General features: G+C 50.1%; 1 protein-coding gene across 8 annotated transcripts in view; it reads right to left on the bottom strand.

The window, feature by feature from the left end:
- PTPRF (protein tyrosine phosphatase receptor type F) overlaps positions 1-18,088 on the bottom strand; it is a 377,891-nt gene that overhangs the window by 21,133 nt on the left and 338,670 nt on the right. For all 8 annotated transcript variants that reach the window (XM_071564856.1, XM_071564860.1, XM_071564861.1 and 5 more), the window contains 4 exons: positions 16,941-17,153; positions 13,766-13,920; positions 11,037-11,152; positions 5,237-5,334 (listed from right to left, as the gene is read on the bottom strand). In XM_071564856.1, coding sequence (XP_071420957.1) covers positions 5,237-5,334; positions 11,037-11,152; positions 13,766-13,920; positions 16,941-17,153 — 582 coding nt within the window. The remainder of the gene's footprint in view (positions 1-5,236; positions 5,335-11,036; positions 11,153-13,765; positions 13,921-16,940; positions 17,154-18,088) is intronic.

Raw genomic sequence — 18,088 nt, 5'->3', positions numbered from 1 at the left:
AGAGGAAAGGGTTATTTCCTGGGGGGGACAAGACTGCCAAAAGCCCCCAGAACCACGGAGGAGCATCAAGGTGTTGCCATTAGGGTTAATTGCTTTGATGTGCAATGAGGATGTGCAGAAATGGTCTAATCATCATCAGCCTCTTAAGAGGGCAAACAGGTGAGAAAGTCAAAAGTAATAGAGCACCTGAGTGCAAAGAGGCCCTAATTAAATACTCCTGCAAATTAGTGACTCATTTAGAAGTAAAATGATTTAATTTAAACTGTAGTGATGAATTAATGTACACCTGTTCCCCCCTTTAAGGCAAACAAATGAGTAAATAAACTGAAGGATGATGGGCTGCTGCTTGGAGAGCAGTTGGAGCCCTTACATGGAGTGGTGGGTTGGCAAGTCTTCTCCTATCTCTGTACAATGTTCTGCAGCTCCTGACTGTGGCAGCACTGCCTTGTCTCTTCACCTTGCTCCACAACTGCTTGGGCACTGGGAATCTGCTCTTGTTGCTTTCTGGGGCTCATGGGAATGACTGCTTCATCCCCAAACTTGATCAGAGTAACACTTCCAACTCATTCTTCCTAGAAAGCAGAAGGGCTGGCAAATTGGAAGGAAATGAGCCAGGAACAAACTTAAAAGCACCATGACTTTTAGTTTTAGTTTGCTTTAAAGTGACAGGGGAGATGCTGTAAGGCAGCAAGCGCAAATTAAGAAAAAGCTCAATTAGTGAAACTCCTCCTTCCCAGCATGGAAGTGCAAGAAGCAATCTCTCCAAAGTAGTTCAGGGATCCCTGCTGCTACTGTCATAAAGACAGATCAGACCATTGAAACAGGACTGGAAAAAGGCTCTTTCCTTGACAGCTTTGAGAGCACTTTCCAAATGCCTAGAAAACATCCCTAGATGCCTAACTTGTTTCTCAGATGCAGTCCACCTTGGGTTTGTTGATCCCCTTCCTCAGTGCAGCTCCAAAAACCTTCCATATGCCAAGTGCTGGCCCATTGTCTCTGCTGCTGGCAGGCATGGTCAGCCTGGGCAGGCAGACCCCTGGGGCATCACAGCTGGCCCTGCCTATGGCAGCCAAGGAGCTGGGTGGCTGTTGCCCCACAGTGCTCAGCAGCTCTGGTGGCTGCACAAGGGCACAGGGATGGGAAGGTGCTCAGGCGGTGGGTGAGTGCTTTCTGGCCTCTTGTGAAATCAACCACATTAGCACAAGCATTGACCACTGTCAATCTGCACTGCGTCTCAAATGAGAACATAATGTGCTTCTGAATCAATCGCTGGCAGCGCTTCAGCCTTATTAGTCTTATTACCAGAACGTGAGTGCGGCACAGGCAGCTTCCCGGTTAGCCCATTAAATCCACAACAACCAGCTCCCTGGATGCTATCTGGACCCTGGGTCCAGCACCACGTGGGCTGACCAGCCCCAGTGACCCAAGCACCTCTCCCTCTAAGCTGCCTTACCAGGGCTGCAGCCATGGGAGATGAAATGTTCTCAGTGGCTTTAAGGTAAATTTAAGTGAACACAAGGTTGGGGCAGGCCAGCAGAGTATTTCTCCATACAAAACTGTGAGGAAGGGTCTGCAGCCTGCCCATCATGCTAGGAAGCACTACACTGTCAGGCTCTCATTACCTACGGCTTGCTTTGCTCCTGGGGAAAACACCAGGAAGCAGGAACCAGTGTTGGTTGAGGCCAGCCAGTCCCATGTTGCTAACAGCACCAAAGGGGACAGCAGTGCTTGGCTTGCTGGATCCCACAGCCACAGTGGGAGATGCAGTGTTGTGTGTGCACATCTGTTTGTACCAGTGCAGGTTCTCCTGCACCATCCCAGGATGGGATCCTGCCCTGTGTGCACAGGCTGCAGCATGGGAAGGTGTCCACAGGAGGAGCTCCAACACAGCGACAATGCCTGCCACTGTCTGCAGATCCATAATCCTGGGGCTCAGCCTCCCTTCTACTTAATTCCATTAATCCCACACAGCAAATTCACTGTAGCTCTCACTGTGCACTAAAAATGAAACACTCACCTGGTGCAGCCAAGCCAGAAGCTGCTACCAGACTCTTGCACCCCGCTCCCCAGCTGCTGCATGCCCCACACCAGAGCAGCTGGCAGCAGTTAACTGTGCCTGCAGCTGGTTGAACTCCCAGCACCTGCAGGTCAGCCTCTTCTGTTGCACCAGAGGTACCAGCAGGTCCATCTGGGATGCCTCCCAGGTGCCTGGGGTGAGGGCTAACCCACAGCTTGGGCACCTCTCTTGCTGCAGCCAGCACACAGCTTGCTCTGTGCTAGCTTTGTTGCATGGGCTGCTTGGCCACACAGAGTGGCAAACTGGTGAGTGCAGTATTATTTATTCTCTGACCTGTGGGAATGGAGGTCAGATAGCTGTGAGAAATCTCTGCTACCCTTCCGTGCTCCCTTCCCAGGCATGCAGTGAGGTGCTGACAGGTCTTGTTTTGTGTCACCTGTGTCTACGTTACCCTGCTATTGCTTGCATAACTAAGGCAAGCGCCAGACTCGTGGCTCTGGGCCAGCTGGCCTCAGTGGTTAAAAGTGCTGTTAAATATTTGCTCTCTGCCTGTGGTGCCACCGCTCCTGGAACACGAACCATCTATAAACAGCCCTGCACCCCATGGAGATGTTAGGCTGACAGGCTGCTCTGCAGAAATACTTAAAATGCAACTATTCCAAAGCATGATCAAACAGAAAATGGGCCTTGGGGGTTCACCTGCAATGCCTTCCTCCCTCAGGTCTCCCTGCTCAGCTGTGCTATGCCCAATCCAACAGCACTGTCATGCCATGGGGAACAGGGTCAGGGCCTCCATCTCTCTTAAGTGCCGGGTCACCACTCAGCTCTGTGTAAGGTCTGGGGCTCACACAGTCCCAGGGTGAGCACTGGGACTGTATCACCACTTACTGCAAATGATGCACAGGATGTGCCGAAGTGTGGTTCCTGTCTCTTGGGCTCCCACAGGGGCTGCACAGCCTGCTCCCCTCCCACCTCAGCTATTTTCACATCCACTCTGCAGATTCCCTTACTCAGCAGCACATGCTGTGCCCATCCTGCCCTCCAGCCCTCCTATCACAGGCCCCAAAGGGAGCTGTTGCTCTGCCAAACCCATGCATGCAGGGATCAGGATGAGAGCAGACCGCTGCTGCAACAATCCTGCACAGGCAGTGGCTGTTTTCTCCAAACTCAGTCCAGGATTCTTCTCACTGGCATTTCAAGTGGGAAATTATTGTATTGATCCCCACATGCCAACAAGGGGCAACTCCTTCTGCTTTGGGGTCCATCCTAGTGTTGAAAACTGTGTGAGCCTGTCATGTTCAGTAATTTCCAGCTGATGAGGAGTCAAACACAGCAGAATTCAGGGGAAAAAAATTACATGCAACAATCAGCTACTTAATAGCTGCTTCAACATGAGAAGTACAACTGATTGGTGCTCTCAACCAGCCGTGATATTCTAAAGAAAGAGAAATGAGAAGAGAGAGGCTCATGAAAGCAGCTAAGAGAATTTACTTAATGCTCATTTTTTCCAAAACAGTTCCCACAGCTCAGTATTACAGTGCAGGCTCTAATGAGCACAGGCCTAGTGTGAGGATGGAGTGCACAGCCAATGGATCCTGCCAAATCCACACCATGCAGCAGAGCCAGAGCCTGCCTATAGCAAAATGGACAACCCTGCTTAACATTTCAGCTGCACTGGTTACAAAAACTGCAAGCCAGACAGATATGACTGCACACCTTGGCATCACTGGCATGACATACATGAACACACAGGTAGCTCCAAGGGAAGCACATTATTCCTTTAAACATTTCCCAAGTTGCAACGTGATGTTGCAGCTCATCTCTCTGGTTCAGACAACTGAATGCAGAGGGATGCCAAAGCCCTCCACTTGGCATCCCAAAGCAAAAAAAGAGCTCTGTGCCTTCCTCGGATACACACAGCACACCCTCTGAACTAGCTGGAATTCATCCCTTGTCTCCTCAACAGAGATCTGCTTTTCCCTTTCCTGGCATATATAATCCTACCTTGTGGGCAAATATTCTGATCTCATCTCATAAATCAGTGTAGGTATAGTGCAGGAAGGGGAGGCCACAGGCACAGTCAGATAACAATTCAAACAGAAGTGATAACACATGCAAAGAACACTTCCTAAATTTATTCCCTCTAATACTAGTGGGGGTTTATTTACAGTCCACTGCAGCTCAAGAGGGTCCTGCATGTAAGCACAGCAAAATATTATCCTACCATTGCTCCTCTCATGGCGGCAGGAGAACTTTTCCTGGTTTTACAGTTTCAACCTAATCCCACAGCCTGGAGAGTGCTGAGAAAGAAGGTAGCCCTTGGGCAGGTCAGCCACCTGCCCTCCATGTGTGCACCTCTTTGGCAAGTTGTTCTCTGAGGAAGACAGGGATGGAGAGGGTTGGGCTGGGAGAGGTGCAGTGCAGGATGGAGGGGTTCGCCAAACACTCAGCGCATGCCTGTGTGTGTGAGCAAAGGCAGCATCAGTGGTGGGTGCGGACAGTACCTATCCAGGAGCTCTATCACAGATATGGATAAGGCTGGGAGCAAGATTCAGCAGTGCAGGTGAATTTGCAGCTCTGCATTGCAGGACACTGGCAGAGAGAGTTCTATGAAGGGAGGGGAGCTGGGACTACTCCAGAGCAGTAGGACATTAGCAGAGCTGGTGGCAGAGATCTTGAATGGCCCAGGCTAATGTCAGCATCATCCAGCAATGTGTAGGGGGAGATTAGATGGGGAAGGAGGAATGAAAACTCAAATACATGTTTGTTGACATCAAAGGATGGCACAGAGAGCAAAGCTTTGAACGCAGATGGAAGTGAAGGGGTGCAGAATGCTGCGGACAGAAATACCTCAGCCAGCCTGGACAGAGGGCAGCCCTCACACAGCAGAACAAAGTAATTAGCAACAGCCCAGGCAGGCAGACAGACATGAACTCCCATTAATTCCTAAGGCTGTAACCGTGGTGGGAACATGGCAGGCTGCTGAGTATTCTGCTGCAAGGCCTTTTCCACATACCAGCCATGCTTCAACTGCTCAAGGCGAGTTCCCACCGCTCTGGGGCTGGCAGGGAGATCTGGCAGGCTCCCAGGGCTGACATGGGGCCTGCCCAGGCAGTGCTGCTGCAGGGGAGGCACAGCTCAGCTTTCATGAAGCCTTCTGTGCTGGGGGTCCTGGCCAGAATCACTCAGCCCTGCCGCCTGTCTCACTCTCATGCTCACCTCATACTCCTGGGAGAACTTCAGCCCATCGTTGGCTTTCAGCCGGTCGATGTTGTCGGCAAGGTCCGTCACAGGGATGGGGGGGTGGTCACGCATGCCTGCAAGTAAGACAAGGAGGGAGGGAGAAGAGAATGGTTATGGCTCTGTATGGCCAAAGAAAGCTCAGCAACAGCATGTGCACAGCAAACCCAAGAGGTGGGCTCAAGGCGGACATGTGTGACTATGTGAAGCACTGGGCAGGATGGATGGGACGTCGATGAGATCACATGGCATGCGGCACACACTGTCAGAGCACACAGTTTGGTGAACAGAACAGAAAGGTGATGTGCAGAATGTGCATGACCAGGTGAGCATGCTCGGACACTACAGCCACCGGGCACACAGAGCAGGCCACGCAGCAGGCAGGGGCTTGGGCCAGCCCCTGGCAGGAACAGGCCAAAGATAGGCTGCCACTGTGCTTCCCAGGCTCCCACATGGGTTGGAGTTGAACACACTGATCCTCTGGTGCTCTCACTGACAAGGGCTGAGGCTGATCCTCTTGCTTACCCCTACCAGTGGCGTTAGCCAAAAAGAAACTCACACCAATCTCCACCAGAGGAAACCTCTGCAGTGCATGTGCACAGCTTTTTGGGTAGGCAGATGCTGCCTCAGTTCCCAGGGAGCCAGAGAAAGACGAGAAGGGCCCCATGGAGTTAAAATGGCTGCTCCCCTGGTTGGATATTGTGCAATGTTCTGAAAGCCGAAGAGCAGCTCTGCCCACAGCTGCATATCTCAGTGTTTTTCAGTGATGCTTCAGAGGCAGAGACAGCTCCAGGGCCAAAAATTCAGCCCCTTGGGCTGGCTTAAGCAAGGCACCATGTGCAGTGATGTGCCCTCCAGCAGCTTTTATGAGGCTGCTGTGAGCTGGGATGCAGCTCAAGCCATGGCAGAAGTCTTACCCTGTCTCAAGCAAGAATGCACAGTTATGGCTCATCCTGGGCACAGCTGAAGACCTGCTCAGGGCAAAAGCCCAGAGGAGGGGATCCTTCAGGTCCCCCTTAGGGGACAGGTATTGTGGTGGTGTGCATGTGGGATTGGGAGAAGCCCTACTAGGGCCCTAGGATTCAGGGTTCAACCATCACAACCTCCTTCTCTGATGCTGAGATGCTGAACTGGCAGGAATGTAGTTGTGAAACATCTCATCCAAATCCCAAGGCTCGTGACTCCTTCGGCTGCTCTGTGGGTTTCCCAGAAACCCCACATGCGTAATAATGATTATTAATAGGCTGAAGTTGTTGACTCACAGGGAGAAAGGCTGGAGCACAGCCAGGAGCTTTTCAATCTCTCAGGAGACTGAATGCCACCACAGATGGTAGTGATGGGCCACTGAGGTGATGGAGCAGTCCCCAGGCTGGGTACATGCATTTTACACAGTGGTGACAAGTCATGAGGTGGTAACATGGAAGTGTTACACCTCAGACCTCTGCATAAAGCATCTGACATCTGTACACAGGTAAGACCCGATGCAAAACACACTCGTCCTGCCATAATTTGACAGTGCAGAGCTATCCACGGATAGTCTAAGAACACACAGATAGATGGAGAAGAAAATATCCCTCTTTTGCCTTGTGCTGAGGTCCTCTATTTGCCACTTCACCCATCAGGATCCCTGAGGTGGCTAAGCAGGCCCACAAAGATGATGCTGATTTCTGTACAATTTCCTCCTGGTGCCAGAGCTCTGAGGCTGTATCTCAGGAGCAGCCTTTGCAGAGCTGTTACTGATGAGAAACTGAATGATGAGAACAGTGTGGGGCGGCCAAGGCAGAAGTGTGGGCTGGAAGAAGAAAGAGCCTGGAACAGCCACAGTACGTGCTTATCCCAAAGTAGTTATTTACCAAGTATGTCAGAATCACAGAACACAACAGAGCTGCAGACCCTCATCTCTACTGAGAAATACAATGGGGTCTCTTCCAACTTGTTGTTTTGCTGGCTAAGTTGTGTTGCAGCAACAAGAGCTGCAAGGGCAGATTAGGAGAAAGAGGTAGCTGGAATCCCATTATGGTGAACCTAGAACAACTGTCATTGACACTGCAAGGCAAGACCGAGAAGATTCGTGCACTCTGCCAGGACTTCCACAAGCTCTTCCAATTCCTCTGGCAAGAGGACAATGAGCTCTCCTGCAGGCTAGAAGGGCTGAGAGGTCTCACAATGCCTGCACGGCCACAGACTGCAAAGCCTTTGGCTCTGCTTCTGGGGGAAGTATTTATCCTACATATTTCCCCCATTCCTGCATGCACACTTAGATGCCTTGCACAGCCAGTTTGCATGGTTGTTTGAGGGTGAACTTGAAGCACAGAAGACAAATGATAAAGAGGCAGTTACACCCACAGGCTGGTGCTGCTCCATCCAGCCTTCTAGAGCAGTAAGTCCCTCTGCTATGTGCCAGGGAATCTGGTGCCAATGCTGCCAAGCAGAACAACTGCACAGCAGTTTAGAGATGATCAGTGTCCCTTGGCATGTGTTCTGTCTCACAGAAATTCAGCCTAGGGAACCAGTTTGCCCAAGACAGGAAGGAGAGTGTGTTCAACCACTGGGCTGAAGAGCACTCTTCAATTTGTCCATTTGTGGTTTCTAGCTGGTCAAACCCTCTGGAATGGCCAAGGTTATCTGTCCCCACACAGGGTCAGTTGCAGGCCTGGTGCCATGGCAGAGCCTGGCATACCACTCTGAGGGGCAGGTGGCCTAGGAGCAGGCGATAGGCTGCTGCATAAGTCTGGTAGCCCAGCACTCAAGGTCTTCCCTTCTGCACTGTGCTTGGTGAGCTGCTGTAATGCCATGTGAGCAGTACCGAGCCTGGCCCCCACACATCATGTCAAAAAGTGAAATCGTTGCCATGTTACAGTCTGCTGTGGGTGAGAGTGACCTTCATGACATTGAAATAAAAATTACAGAGACGAGAGAGAAAGTGAAAGAAAAAGCAAAAGGTGTCATAAGATAAAAACAGGAGTTAAAACTAACTTGAGATATTCGGGCAACAGGCGACACTGGCACCTGCAAAGAAAAGAAATGGGGCAAGAATAGAAATCCCATTAGCCTTTAGTCATCATCGCAGAGGTTCAGAAATGGAAAGACAGATGAAGATGTAAAGGAAAGCACCATCTGCTACAGCACTGGGAGCCTCCCTCCCGCACTGGACCGACTGCCAGGCCCTGGGGCCTGCTCTCCAGATGACTGTTACACACTGGGCTGTTGACTCTGGCCAGTGCCATCCCCCAACACTGGCAAACACATGGAGCTGGAGTTACTTGCAGGGGAGTGAGCCCACATGTCTTCATGTAACACCAAGAGCCACACTTTTTGCTGCACACCACTGGCCATAGGCCTGTGCCCCAGGGGATCCAGCAAGGGCCAGTGGACAGCAGGTATGAATGGCATCTGCGCTGGTCAGTGGCCACGAGGTCTGCACTCAGCACCAGTAACCTCTGCTCAGTGTCTCTGAGCCTCCAGTTTGCTCGCAGCTCATCAGCAGCACAACTCAGCCTCATTTCATGGTGTATTGGGACACTGCCCAGTCCTGGATCCTCTCAGTGACTTGGCACAGCAGCACATTAGTACAGGGAGGCTGACAGGGGGGAATAACCCTTGTCTGAAGTAGAAACCACAAAAATGAGAAAGCTTAATATTTAATAACAGTAGCCCAATTAATTATGCATTAAACAAAGTTTTCCCTGCTCAGCAAGCTCCAGCAAGGACACCAGCTACCAGGGCTGGTGGCCAGCACCTCTTGTCAGTGCATCTGCCCAGCACTGCCTCAACCTCCAGTGGGTGGCAGGGGCAACAGCATGGACCCACTGGGCTTGGTGGTTTGCATGCACCTCATTAACATGGACAAGCTCATCAGGAGCTGGAACAGACACTTCTAGCTCCACAATACCCACTTCTGTCCCTCAGAGACTCACAAGTGATGCAGGGGGGAGAAGGGGAGGAGAACACAGTGCTGTGGCTTGGTGGGGGAGCATTGTCTAGCAGCGTCCCAGGGCCCTGGTGCTCCCTTGAGTGAACTGGACACTGTGGCTTGTTTTTGTCTCTCCAGAGAGCTCTGCAAACTTACCAAATGAACCAGCATCTTTGCCTTATCCTCAGGCACAGATGGGAAAAGAAAATTTCCCAGACCTCCCTTCTCTCTGAAGGCAGCTCTTGACCCTTGCTACAGCTCCAGCAAGGGATGTCCTTGTTGCAAACACCCTGATCTTGCTGGAGATGGGAGCAGACACAAGCCTGATCTTTCACAATCCTCCATGCAATGCAAACCACAAGCACACTGCAAAGTTGGCTCTTGCGCTCATATGGAGACATGTCACTGAGGCCTGACCCCATTCATAGCTGTCCTGGAGTAGCCCTGTTCAACACTGTGCCCCTCCTCAGGAAGCTGCATGATATTGCTGACTGTGAGTGATCCCCTCCCTAATGCTGCTCCCAGTGATCTGCCTGTTGAGATGTTCTTCCCTCTGGCTCAGGTGTCTCCCTTGCTCCCCATGGCATTTTCCTCCCGTGCCACAATACCATACTGGGCTGTGCTGTAGCCAGTTAATGTGCCAGCTCTGCTGGCAACTACCAGGCTGCCACTGCCTCCCACCTGTGAGACCTGCCATCAGTCCTGCCTGGGAGATGCGCTAACTATGGACCTGCGACAGCTGCCCTGGCACAGAGGATGATGTGCTGCTGAAGCTCACCCCAGGTGTGAGTCAGACTGCTGTGAGTGGCAACAGGAAAGGCTTCTCTTGCCCCCACTACCAGACACAGCAGTTTTACATCAGGAAATGGTCCCTTCAAAACTCTCCTGTTAGATGAAAGCTCTTAGATGAATGAGCAGCAGGAGGAAAAGGAAAGTAGGTTACAGACCAGGAGGAGCTGCAAGTTAGAAGAGAGCTGTATGTGCCTCATTTGCTGCTGAACTGCTCCCTCCATCACAAAAGCCCTAGTGCTCCCTCAGCTCATCTAGGACTTGGACTCTCTGAAAGGCTCTGAACGAGTCAGGGTGAGCTTGTCTCTGATCACTACAATGACAGGTACTGTGCTTTTGGTGCCATCAGAGATATGCAGGCACAAAGCAGCAGCACAAGACCTTTCTGCAGTGTGAAGTACAGTTGACTTCACTAGCTGGCAAACTAGTAACAGCCTGAGGCACACCAGGCCACTGAAAGCAGCAAGCAGAGAAGGGCTTTTACTGAACTATCATTCTCTGTGCTGAGACCACTGTGACCAGCAGTGCCCTTGACTGGGCCACAGCACTGGCTGGAGAGCAACGTAGTCTGCAGGTAGCTCTTCTCTTCACCCTTAGCTGAGCAGAGCAGGAGAGTAAACACACCAAAGATGCCAGGATGAAGCTGCTGGGACCACCTAAGCAGTACAAGGGCTCTGTACCTCCTGATTCCCCCAGATGCAGCCCAGGTGGCCAGCACTGCAGCCCAGCCTGGGAGCACTGTAGGTACGGGCACTCCCGACTGTGTGGAGGCTCCTCTTGGCCCAGGACGACTGCAGTGAGCTTCACACAACGTCTGACATACACCACACAACAGGCTGGCCCCATCCAGGTTCCCCAGCCTTGCAGGCCTGCAGTGACAGGGCCAGGGGGAAGGATTTGCAACTCACACAGCAGAGACTTGGACATCCTCAGTCTAAAGCTCCCTCTGTGCCACTGTGACTGAGAAGGTGTGGAGCTGCTGGAGGGTGGGAAGACTGCAACTCCTACCTCTAGCATGGGGACATGGTGAAAGGGAACTGGAAGAGACAAGATGCAAGAGTGTGAGCTACTCCTTACCTGGAGTCTGGTAGTTGAGCCGCCTCATCTCAACTGGGTCAGAGGAGTGGGCCAAGAGCGAGTCCTTCAGGCCAATGGAGTGCTCATCCTTGGAAGAGGGGGAGTGTGCCCTTTTCCTATGGACAGAGAAGGCAGAAAAAGTGGGTGAGCTCTGGCAGAGACTGGCATGAACCAGTCTGGGTCCCTGTGTCCCAGATACTCAGCTCCATCCCAGGCTCCCTGGGGCTCTGGGCAAACCACATCATCTTCTATGCCTCCAATTTTTCATCTGTGAAACAGGAAAGATCATATGTAAGCAATGTCAGATGTTTGATTAGTGGGACACTTTGAAATATGGTACTCTGCATAACATGTATTAGAAAAAATGCAGATAGATGCAAGATGTTGTTTCCTCTTACTGTCTCTAGGAACTACTTCCTATAGTGGAAGGATATAATAAAATTTTTTTTCAAGTATTAGAAATATTTAAATACAGAATGCAGTAATATAACAGTGTAAAGGCTCTTCAGGGTGTGTTTTATTGGGCCATTAATACATGTCTTGAATGGTTGAAGGCACCCAAGGCGTGTATTAATGGAACAATAAAATACAGTGTTGTCTCTTCATGCTATATTTATGCCTAGAGCGATGCCACCACCTCAGGCTCTTGCTGGAATTCACAGGCAAAGCAGGGACAGATCCAATCAAAAAGTGGACAAATGAATATTAAGAAAACCCTAACACTGCAAGAAGGGTTTCTAGTGAATCTTTAAGTCCCACTTCTTGCTCTAGATTACAAATATGGTAGACATACCTATGCAGTGGAGACGGGTGTTGGGCAGGAGCAGTACTCTCTTCTGAGCTTGTGCTTACCCTGACACTTTGCCAACACACAAAAGAGTCTTACATTACTCTGAGGCATTTCAACATCTCAGAAGCCATTCAGCTGTCTAGACCAAGACAAAAGAGCTGAAAGACTCAGAGCATGGATAGAAAGAAAGAAAAATATGTGACAAAAAAATGAAGCAGTGTTTGCCCTATCAGGAGCAGAGCAGGATGTGGAATGTGCTACCATGCACCAGTCCCTGAGCCCTCGAGCACAGTGGGCCAGCTTTTCTTGGAAATGGGCATATCACTAGTTGAGTCAGAGCAACTGCTAAACCATTCCAGATCCCAAGCTATCCACTGGTGCTCATCCTCAAATCATTCCCATAGTAGATCTGCCACTGTGAATATGACACCCAGATACCTTTAGGAGAAAATGCCTCCAAAGAGGGGCTGGACAGCCAAAACCACAGCATCACTCTGAGCACACAGGTGGTGCTGGAAGGGGACATGCTGCTGCTCCATGGGCTAGGATGCAGCACAGACATGAACGTCAAGTCTGGGCACTGCAGGCTGGTGCTTCCTGGTGCTGAGCTAAGCCAAGGTGGGAATATCTCCTATGGGGTTCTGGTACAGAAATCCTCTCTGGGACATTTTCTCTCATTAAAGACCAGCAAACCTGCTGTTTCTTACAGTTGCTGGTATTACCTCAAAGTTTCTTGCACTCTTGATGGAACAGCTCTCAGCCTGAAGTGACTGAGAAAACAAAGGAACCCCTATAACTGCTGGTGTTGTTGTTTCTTCTTATATTTTTCATTTGATTGCCAAAACAATCTGGGAAGTCTTTATGCTGGAACTTCTCCCTGAGAGCTGTAAGAGGCTGACAACTGCTAAGAGGCTGATACCTTTGAGGAAACAGTCTTTGTAAACTCCTAGGGCTGGCATGCTCCATACTCCCGAAAACAAAGATGCCCCTTAGTAGCTTCAGGCTTGATTTTTAAAAAGGGAAATAGGCTTGAAATTTTAGCAAAACAAGAAGATAAAATGGATTCATACCTTTCTTGCTTACTAGATCCAGGGAAAAGCAGGAATAGAAGAAAGGAGACGATCACTAACACAGAAAGGCACCGACTGCACATGCACAGCAGAGCTCCATTTAATCAGACAACAAAGCCAGCTCCCTTCCCCAGCTAGAGAGACATATGTAAATAGAGGGCCCAGGAGGAGCAGAACCTCAGAGCTGAGCTGACAGAGAATGACCTACTGTAATTGAACAGGCTAGGCGAACACATGCAAATGCAACCTGTGGCTCCTCTGGAGGACTAACAATCATCTCACACTTCAGTTACAACTCAGGACTGCTCTGCTAGGCAAAAGCAGGTGTTTGCTTCTGCAGGGAGCACAGTGTGTGGATGGTTCTGATCCAGGACTGAGAGGCCTCAAAAAGACTCTGATTTCAGCTTGTCACATCTGTGCCCTGTTCTCACCACCAAGATCATGTTCCTCTGTCAAAATTCATGGGTCTAGGGGCACCTGCCAGAGATAGTGCAGATAATTCCCACAGAAAAGCAGTACTAGAGAAGTTCCCAAGGCTGCCAATCCAAGCTGTGTTACCAGAGGGCAGACTGGCTCTAGGGACAAAGCTGCCCTCCTCTGTCACACTGCTCTCATGTTTCCAGAATCCACAGCAGCTGTGTGTCCAGGGACTGATATAACTACCTTCTGCATACCCAGCCCTTCCAGCTCTTCTGCTCTCTTTGTAAAGCAGCCTGCTGCTGTGCCAGGTAGAGACCTTCCTCCTCCCCATGACCACCAAGGACTGCCCATCAGAGCACCCCCTACCTGAAGGTTACAAGGAAGGTTTTGAAGGTGCCAGCACCTCTAATGCTCGTACCATAACTGCTATGTCCTGGACTGGATCTCACCTTTTGAAGAGGAGTATAGCAATGACAATGATGATGATTAATATCACAGCCAGGACTGGTCCCATCACCCAGAGCATCTCTGGTTCATCCTGCTGCTTTGCTGCAGCCACTTCCATCACGATCTCGTCCGAGTAGGGGCTGGCTGCATATCTCTTCTGAACAGCACAGGTAGGAGAGGGAGAGAAAAACAAGCATTGATCATGGTAAAGCAACATCCCTGAAACCTGGAAACTTCCCCTTGCCTTTGGCTAGCAGGGAATGGTCAAGCTTCTCAAACTCCAGTGACATATAATGAGATACTCCCTCCCTTGGCATCAGCAGAGGTCATGCTGTGGCAACAGTTTCTTCCTGGTGTGAAACATTCTCAGTGCCAGCAACTTCCCAGGTGTGAAACACTCCCAGTGGCATCAACTTTGCGACTGGCTTGAAGGTACCAAACTGGAGCTGCCCAGCTAAGAGGCACTTGTCAGCCCTAGATTCTCTCAGAGCCAAATCACAAGCTTCTGAATCCCAATCAATTGTACAATGGGGCTGGCTGATGATTCCTAAGTGGTTTATAATACCTACTATGCTGATATCAACACATCTCTCCAGGACAGTCTATATTAGGAAACCCCCTGCTGGGCTAGACGGGGGGGGGGGTGGGGGGGTGTGGGGGGTGGGGGGGGGGGGTGGTGTTCTTAAAGGAGTGAAACGACAGAAACATTTTCTACCTCATGTCTCTGAAAAACACTCCTTAGAAAGAGGCTCATCCTTACGGGTTCCTTTCCAGAGACTTCTGCAATGTGGCAGCCCAGTGATTTATAACCTGAAGGGACAGCTTTCTAGCCCCAACAGCAAGATGGAATTAACAGAGACCCAGACCCTTCCTGCAGAAAAATGACACAATGCCTGGACTGTTCTGCTGCTGTTGCTAAGGCTTATGGAGCAGTGTTGTACCTTCACAGTTCAGCGTTGCTGGGTCAGAAGGGTTAAATGCTGCAAAAAGAAATCCTTTCCCCCTATTAGAGAAGGCCAGAGCTGTATTAGTTCTGTACCTGTGGCTTTTGAGCAGCACCTGCTGCCTGGCATTAAGGAGCCAGAAACACTTCGCTCCTGCCATAGAAAGTGTTGGTGACTGGAGGGGTTCCTGCGGATCTAAAAATCTTCTGCTTTAAGGTTGAAGTTTAAACCTGCAATTCGTATCTGTATGTATGTGAGGAGAAGAAAGGGAAAAATCAAGCGTGCTGGTGTCACACAAACGCACATCTTGATCTCCTCTCACAAGTGGCCTTGATCCCAGCCAGCCTGGTTTCAAATGTGTGGAGTACAGAAAATACTCTTATCTGGGACATCCTTCTGGCAGCCTGCACTAGTGCAGCATCCTAGCTGTTCTCAGATTTATCAGCAAAGATGCCTCTGTCTAGGGGAGAAGTGTGGGGGGGTGGTTGCCACTTTGTAAAACTATGAGGCCCTGTTTCATGACCATGAAACAGCTGCCAGCTCTTGGTTTAGTTCTGTTCCTAGAGGAAGTCTAAACAGGATCATTGCAACCCATCATCATGTTCCTATACCCCCTTGTCCAATTCAAATAAACCAGGGCAGGGAGTCAGGTGCAGCTCTGAGCATGGCAGAGACAAGAAAATGCTGTATCAGTGTCAACAGGACGAGGCAGCAGGCCTCTGGCTTCCCTCTGTATGGGCAAGAGGCTACTTCGTGAGGAAGACACAAAGGTTTTGCTTGTGACCAAAAAGGTCAAGGTGCACTGGTGTAGGGGGAGGCAAGGAGCACACTGGCCTGTGCAGCAAGGTAACACGTGGCCATCTGCAAAGCTTTCTGCAAGGGGCTAATATTCATATTTTTGCAGACACACTTTGGAAGTGTCTCCTTCCAAAAGAAGACAAAAACAGAAGAGATCAGGAGTGTTATCTCAGTGGCATTTCCAAAGGCAGACTGCAAGGTGCAAGTGCCCCTGCTCCCAGAGATGGTGTTTCAACCACACTCCCTTTGCCTTTGAAGAATGGCAATGTTATGCTCACCTGCTGACACGGCAAGCAATTTCAGAGCAGCTGGTGGGGGAGATAGTGCACAGCCTTGGACAGAATGCCTCATACTCCAAATGAAAATGGATGTGATGCAGCAGGAGAAGCAGAAAGGTGGTTTGTAGGAGCAGGGTATATAGGAGATTTGTAGGAGCAGTATAATAACTGCTGCCTGGTGGTTCACTGGAGGGCTGTGGCAGATCTGTGCTAGTGAGATGATGACTATAGTTGTGATCAACTAGTTAAGGTCATCTATTCTGACAGGGGTTGTCAGGACAGCACATCTCAAAGCCTCTGCCTTACCTTGTTAATCTGTGACTTTCCTTCCCTCACCAGTGTGCACATCTTGCCACAAGAACATGTGAGCTGGGTAAGTAATGAAGAACTTGACCAGCCCTAATGAGCCATTACAAGCAAATGAGGCTAAGGAAGCCACAGCTTGGAAGCTGACCAAAGGATTCTGTGCATCTCTATTATTTCCATTATTTACACACTGCTGCCACCACCACTCCCGCCCTCTGTGTTTACAGCTGGACACTGATGCACAGGTCTTGCTGTGCTGCTCTCTGCTCGTTGCATCAGCTACTCCCTTCCCGCTCACGTGCCCAGGCCCCGTGTGCTTGGCAGCACCGCTGGCCTCTGGCAAGGAGAGAGGCAGGAGCAGGAATCCCTACACAGCAGGCAAGTATGCACCTTTGCCCTGCTGACAACCTACTGCAATGGAAGGCAGGTTTGCTAATCCAGACATCATTTGGACTTGAGATTCTGTGCAGATAAGGGCCTGTGAAGGCAGGTTTGCAGGGGGAACATCCTGTTTGCTGCCAATCTCAGCTGTGCAGGGTAAGATTTTGTGGGCTGTTTTCCACAGTCACTTGAACCAAAGCAAAATGAGAACCCATCCTATCCTAACCATGTGTCAAGCTCTGCTCCGAGCACAGCCTTGCAAGCCACAACTGAGCTTGTGCAGAACATGTGTGTTGACCCTGCCCTCCACTCTCATCTGTTGTGTTGAACATATGTGCCATTTATACCATCTATCAAGTAAAGTCCCATGGCAGCCTCAGCTTGCAGCAGGTCCTCCCCCTGCCTGCACTGAGCCCATCTCAGCTCTGCTAGGACAGGCTGTGCCCCCTTCCCCCCCCGAAAGTCCTTACCATGTCCCCTTCCTCCAGTGAGGCCAGCACGAAGCAACGATAGCTCAGGTCTTGAGACAGAGGCTTGTTGTAGAAACCTTTGTAGTTCTTCTCGTCCCCCAGAGTGAAGGTCTCGGGCAGCACATCCACTTGAGCAGCAATGTAGGGCTTGAGCCTGTCTGCCTGGCGTCGCTGGCGCCTGCTCTGACTCCCTTGGCTTATGGCCTCCAGCAGCTGGGGACAAACAAGGTGCATCACTATTGCTTTGACCAGCATTACACCGCCTTATGCTGTCACCTTACTGCTGTAGGACTCAGTGGGAGGGAAGGAAAGGAGAAGATTCTGGATTTGATTTGGATATGGTGGTACCAAGAAACCAGAGGCATCCAAATAAGCATTGCTGGATCATCTGTCTGCAGACCCTCACTGCAAAAACCTCTGCCAGGATTGCAGCTTTAGAAAAATCCTGAGTCCCGGAAAGCTGATATGGTGAACGTTAAGGCTGAAACAGCCTGGCTGTGATTGTCCTCTTGAGTTAACATATCCCAATAGGCTGCGAGGGAACCAGGCCATATTCTGTGTCCCACACATTGGTCTGGACAGCAAATCACACTCTCAATGGACACTGGACATGAATCACAGCTGATGCTGAAGTACAGGGAAAAGGTGACATTTGCTGTGTCTTTCCTGTCTGCCAGTGTCTTGGTACCTCACCTGCCGCTGTGCTGCAGGCAGAGCTTTGTGTAAATCATGAAGAAAGGTAACAGATTTCATGGAATGTTCAGAGGAAAAATGGCAAATTTCATAGTCACAAATTCATGAAAAAGGATATAAACACACAAAAATTCAATTGCACTGCTAAGAAGACTCTCAAATGTTTAAAGATCTTTTTTTGCAATGAATGAAAATGAGTATCAGGTTTGGAAGAGAAATTCTAATTCAAACTGAAAAAGGAGGCATGAAATACATTTCACACAGAAATGTATCAGTGCAATATTGTCAGGGCAGATGGGGAACATCAGAGGGCTGGGGACAATGATATACACACACACTGCTGAGCTGAGCTCACTCTCTCTGAGGATGAAAAGCTGGGTAAGAAATCCCCTACACTTTCCTCTAGGCAGTCCATCCTTGCCCTCTTATCAATACTCATGTTAGAGTAATTTAGG

Source organism: Pithys albifrons, chromosome 10 (assembly GCF_047495875.1).
Source record: "Pithys albifrons albifrons isolate INPA30051 chromosome 10, PitAlb_v1, whole genome shotgun sequence".
In the NCBI taxonomy this organism is placed as follows: domain Eukaryota; kingdom Metazoa; phylum Chordata; class Aves; order Passeriformes; family Thamnophilidae; genus Pithys; species Pithys albifrons.
Note: the sequence above shows the minus strand (reverse complement) of the source record. Positions and strands in the feature narration are given on the sequence as shown.